We start from the raw sequence: 6,000 nt of genomic DNA, 5'->3' as shown, positions 1-6,000 counted from the left end.
AAAAAAAAAAAACTCACCCCCAAAACCCCAAATCTCTCACAAAAGTTCCAACCACAGAGAAAGTCGATTTCAAAGTTGTGATTAAGGATGACGATGGCATTCTCTTTCCCGTACTTGTGGTAACTTTCTGGGTCGGTGTAGAGGGTGCAGTCAGTGCCTGACCACCATTCCAGCAACATCACCATCTCTGGAACAAAAGAAGTGAATTAATATACAAGATACACAAGTGCCCACCAGTCAGTCAGTTGCATGCTGAAAAAACAGCTCTTTGCCTCTTAGCGGGCACAGTAAAAAAGAAAAAAAGAAAAAAAAAAGTGACCGCAGCTCATCATCTACATCATCTAGCCAGAACCTAAGCATTGGCTGCACGTGTTTTTTAGTACATCACTGGGGCGGGGTATACAAGGACAAAGAAGTTGAAGGCTTTTTGAAGGAGAGTCATTGCATGTGGATTTTAAATGCAGCAGTCAAGAAAATACCAATTACACCACATGGGCCTAATATAAAAAAAGTCACCCTTCCAGGAATGTTCAGCAACTCACTGGATTGCACTCAGACTCCAGGGCTCTTCATAATCCTGAACATTGGCAAAGGAAAAAAGGAATTGCACAGTTACTTTGTGCTGCTATACTAAAGTTACTGTCTATTGTTACCACTGTTGGCAGTCACTTCCCCACTCTTTCCCCATACCATCCCCCTCAGAAAGAAGCCTTGCAAAGGCAGGCTATTCTATTCTTACTCATCAAAATCACACCCAGTTACACAGCAACCTCCCATTCGATGCAATAGGTATGCCCAGACACTTCCGGGCACATACTAAGTGGCTGCAGGCTGCTAAGTTAGATTCCTGAGCAAAGGTGGACGGGAAGATTCAAAGCCCTCGCTGGCTCCTCCCCCCCCCTCCGAAGTAAGAGAGGGGGTAATGATTTTCAAGGGCATGAAGATGAAGTCTGATCATTTCACTCGTCAGTAAGTTCTGGAGGACACCCCTGAGCTTGGCTGCAGTGGCTCCAAACATAGTCAGTGCAGTGATGCAGCACCCTCCCTGGAAGCAGCCTTTCCTGCTGTGGCTGATAGCCTGGAGGTACTCCTTCCAACAATGCCAATTCAAAGCAAAGGGCCAGCCAATTCTCATGGCAGAAGCTAAGCACCCAAGTATTTTGCACAGGAGAACAGCTGTTAGTTGGGGAGGCTCATTCTATGGCAGGGTGCCATGTCATCAAAAACTGGTGAAAAAATGTGTTGCTGCCAGCCTTGGCAGAGGCTGCAATCCTCGCCACTCAAACAGCAGTGCTCTCTGATGCCCCTATTTCATGTAATAGGATCAGCATTAAGGGCCTGATCTTGCTGTAAGAAATGTGAAGGCTTTTTTTATTTGATGGGAACTGGTCCCTAGATAGGGAAGTAGATAGCTGGGGATGAAGAGGGTGGGGAAGTTAGGCTGAAACAAAAAAGAGATACTACAAAAAAGGGAAAAAATATCATCACTTATTTTCCTACCACAACTGGGATTCTGTTTACTTTTTGAACTGTTCCCAACTTGGAGAACGAAAAAGAAAAATTACTCAGTTACCCTGTCATTTACAATTAGTTTTACATTCTGGTTCCTATCCAAACGTAGTGTTTGGGTTTCTAATGTATTCTGAAAACATTTAAGTACAGGCAAAAACCAAAACCCTGGTTTTCATGTTCAGAAACGTTATTGCTATAAGCTGCAGTCCTCAAATCTTAAACACATTATGATAAACCAATTTAAAATGAGTTAAACCAATTAAAGTGCATGTATATTACAATTTTATATTGCTTTAGTGATGCTAGTTGTCTTCTACAGATTGGATTTTCAATTTTCTGAAGTCCCATTTCCATAAGTCACTTAAGTGCTTATCATCCTTTTAGAATAGGGCTTTGAAAAATTTTGAAAGGCTTCAGCATGCCTAGATGAAGATGCAGTTAGAATAGTGGTTCTCAACCTTAGACACAAAGCATCTCTCAGATATGCCAGCTCTTAGCCTTCACTTGTGGGGTTTTTGGGTTTGGGTTTTTTTGCTCGTTTGTTTGGTTGGTTTTTTAAACTTCAGAATAGAGTAATTCTGTTGCAAACTTCAAGTCCATAACAGGTCAGAATTTTTTTTGACATGATGGGTTCCTGTTGGAAAATCTCAGGGATTTACCTGTGAATCACTGTGTAGACATTTGCATACCAATCAGTAATATATTGTGCACATCTCACAGCATCCTAATCAAGAATCGCTGGGTTAAAGGAACACAGTCACATTCAAAGGCAATGGAGAAAGTGGTGAAAGTTCAGCTCTTTTACATTAAACTCCAAAGCCATGTTGTTAAAGCAGTGATTCAACCGGGATGCTGCAGCACCTGGGGGTCGCCTTAATACACTTTCAGGGTGCAGAAGCATACCATTCAACACTAGCACTATTAGGTATGGAAACATGATTCACAAAATAAACCCAGAGATTTCAAATAGGAATCCACAGTGGTAAAAGCACTCTTGATGTGTTGTGGTCTCTTCTGAATTCTTTGCAAAAGGATTGCTCTATTATATGCCTGCAGTCAATACATGAGCAAAAATAAAGAGCTGACATTTTCAAGGGATTCCTTGCATCTAAAGAAGTTTGAGGACAACAACTTCCTTAAAGCTACTTACATCCACTGATGTATATGGAAGTCACAAATGATGCAACAGAGCTGAAAGGTAAAAAAACAAAAGGGAGATGCTACAGCTTAGGCCATCTTCCTTGTTAGGAAGGAAATTAGCTTATTTACCCAAATTTAAGATGAACCTCCCAATAATTAGATTTCATATGTAGAAAATTTAACATTTATTATAATTTTCTATTAAATTATTGGGCAGTCATCTCGAATTCATTCCCTCAATGCCATAGGGGAAGGCAGCTTGCTGCCTGCTTGTGCCTGGCTCCTGCCACCTCTGGCCCCTGGCAGCCCCTCTTCCCTGTAGCCACAGGCCCCTGCTCCCCCCAGCCTCTGCTTTCCCATGCCTCTACTCGTGCTCTTCCTCGCCTCCTAGACTCTGCTTCTTCTTCTCTCCCTTACTTTGCTCAGTGCTAGCAAGCTCAGTCCCTGATCTAGCTAAAGGCACACAGACAGCCCCCAGCACAACCCCCAGAGCAACTGTGTGGGATAGATACATGCTGCTGCTACAGGTGCCAGCCTGCTGGCACAAAGCAAAAAGGTAAAAGGGGGAAGGGAGGAAGAAAAAAAAAAAAAGAGAGAGAGGGAGGGGGCAGGTAGAGGAGCAGAAACTATGGGGGGAAAAGGGGCACACTGCAGCTGCAGCCCCAAACCTGGGTAGGGGCTAAACCCAGAGCTGCAGTCACTTGTGCCCACCCCCTAGCCACCACTCTTGTACACAATTTTAAGATGAGGTGCTCCCCCCCCATTAAGTGGAGGGAAAAAAACCTCATCTTAGAATTGAGTAAATAGAGTAATGTACACCAACACACACTGCACCAACTATCTGTGCAGGGGTATAAACAGATTGAAGTCATCATAATTTGGTATCTCTTCCAACTTTGCCCCGTTTTCAGATGCAGTAAAAAAACCGGTAAGGTTCCAGAGAACAGAGTGACTATATAATAAAGCCATTCATTTCTTCATCTCTGTATGGCTATCATATATTGGGGTTTGATGATGCACCACTGATGTCACCACCATGCTGCCAATTCTCATAAAATTCAGTTGCAAGGCTTTGAAAATTTCCTTTCAACCCCAGCTGGAATTGCAAGCCTGCATGAAGAGCTCAGCTCTTAATAAGCTCTAAAAGTCTCCTAGTACTTACCATGGAGAAAAGCTTGGGGGGGAAAAAAAAAAAAAATCTTTGCATTCTCCAATGCCTGAGGAAGGGCGTGTGTGCCTGAAAGCTTGCAAATAAAGAAAAGGGTTTTTTGCAACTATCTAGTTGATCTAAATAAAAGATATTGCCTGTAGCACACTGACTGCTTGTATTTCTTTGACCAACACAGCTACAACCCTTATCCCCGAAAAACATTCTTGCTCAGTTTAGATTAGGTTCCTATATGTTGGTGTTTTCTTCCAGGAAAAACACTGTTTAGGAAAAAGGCTAGAACAGCATTAGCTAAGCAGGTAGACAGGCAAACAAGGTAAAAGCATGGATCAATTTCAACAAGGGAAAAACAAAACAAAACACAACACCAAAGCCCTTCCCATTCAATTTAGCAAAGATCAGAACCAGAGAAGCCTCTGAAATCATTTATTTTCTAAAAAGGTGAAACCTGCACAGGCCAAGAACAAAACTATGTTTTTCAATATTCATTAGCTAATGATTGCTTGAGGCTTTGAGATGATATTGCACCACACGTAACAGAGTAGTTGGGAATGATGGTGAGAGAAGAAAAAAAAGTTTGTCTGCTAAAATTAAAAATTCAGACTAAGGATCAGCCTTCATTCAGAGAGCAAATACTTCAACCAAAGTTAGCATGCGTAAGGTACAATGACTATCTATATCAATGACTTCACTATGCCCTGCTTATTCCTAACCACAGCAAGTAACTATTTCTATTTTAATTGCTTTATCAGTGGGTCAAGGGGAAGACTATCAATGCAGACTTGGTTGGAGTCAGTATAATATGGTAATAAAATAACGCTTGTGAATGCCATTATTCAGCAAAGCATCAATTTCCAGCATAGACCAAAGTGTTCCATTTTACAGAGAACCCGTGAGGATTCACAAATGGAGACCAAAATGCAGTTCAACTTCCAGAAGCAATCTATTAAATTCCTTGCAAGAATAAATGAAATTTAAAATCAGAATTCCACATTCCCAAACTTTACGTTTTTTGTTTTTTTAAATTCAAGCCAGAAGAGCAGCACTACTGTGGCTGAATAATTTGACATTGTTTAAAGATTGCATATTGAGAACGCAGTAAAACCACACAAAAAGAAAAAAAATGTCTCTCTCCCCTCAGCATTGTACCCAAATGAGTCAGGCTGTCTTTTATCCTCTCTTGCTATCAAATCAATCACTTAAAAGGTTAAAAAGCAAACAGATAATAATTGCATACAAGGCCCTCTAATCAAACCAGCTTCATCTAGATAAGTACCATTTCATCACAGTCATCCTGTTTCATTTCCAGTGTCAGTTTTTTTTTTTGTAAGAACCTGAATTGAACAAATGAATAATACATCAGAAGGATCACTATATAGGTATTTCATATGCATGCAGTATTTTAATTACATTTCCAGTGCCAAATGTATTTCAAGGGAAAAAAGATATGCAGAAAAGTTGAAACTGGAGGCTTTATTCAGTGTGATTTTTCACCCAAGGAAAATACCATATTTTCTTGCAAAGAACACATACCTTTCCCCCAAAAACACCTGCTGGAAATTTGAGTGTGCACTGTGTGAGAAATACAGTAAGAGCAATTTTTGCTGCTCTGTGCGAAACTAAAAGTAAAATTTGCAGCAATCTACAGGGAAGAGAATGAGCAGGCTTAGCTCTCTAACTGCTGCTACTTACTCAGTGGGAGCATCTACATGTGCATTAGTGTGCTTTTAATGTGCATTAAAATTTATTACCTCCTATGTGAGGTAAACTAATGTGCATTAGGATGGCCCAATGTGCAGTAGCTCAAGCACATGCTTTTGCAGTGACGCTTAATGTGCAATAGCCTAGTTTACTGCATATTAGCATAATAGCACTTTAACGCACCACTAATGCACAGTAAAATAGGCTACTGTATATTAAAGCACACATGTAGATGTGCCCAGTTACTATACAGAAAGGTCTTTTCTTCCCCCCAGCCCTTCATTCTGTCTTTCAAAAACAAGGTGCCTGTTATATTCCAAGGTGTGTTGCATGCAGGAAAATGGCATTACACGGTTAGATCTCTCCATCTGTTCTCGACTTCCTGTTACAGTTGCTACACACATTCATCCAGTGCCAGCACTGAATGTTTTTGTATGAAATAATCAAGCTTGAAAGTTTGAAGTTCTTAACACTTCTTT

At 40.8% G+C, this 6,000-nt stretch overlaps 1 protein-coding gene across 2 annotated transcripts in view; it reads right to left on the bottom strand.

Annotated features, from left to right (window-relative positions):
• The window catches only part of AGPAT4 (1-acylglycerol-3-phosphate O-acyltransferase 4), a 128,723-nt gene that overhangs the window by 60,697 nt on the left and 62,026 nt on the right, over positions 1–6,000 (bottom strand). For both annotated transcript variants that reach the window (XM_019549989.1, XM_019549990.1), the window contains exon 3: positions 18–187. In XM_019549989.1, coding sequence (XP_019405534.1) covers positions 18–187 — 170 coding nt within the window. The remainder of the gene's footprint in view (positions 1–17; positions 188–6,000) is intronic.

The sequence above is a fragment of the Crocodylus porosus genome, unplaced genomic scaffold (assembly GCF_001723895.1).
Source record: "Crocodylus porosus isolate Cpor-Errol unplaced genomic scaffold, CroPor_comp1, whole genome shotgun sequence".
In the NCBI taxonomy this organism is placed as follows: Eukaryota; Metazoa; Chordata; order Crocodylia; family Crocodylidae; genus Crocodylus; species Crocodylus porosus.
This window is presented reverse-complemented; position numbering and strand designations above follow the sequence as displayed.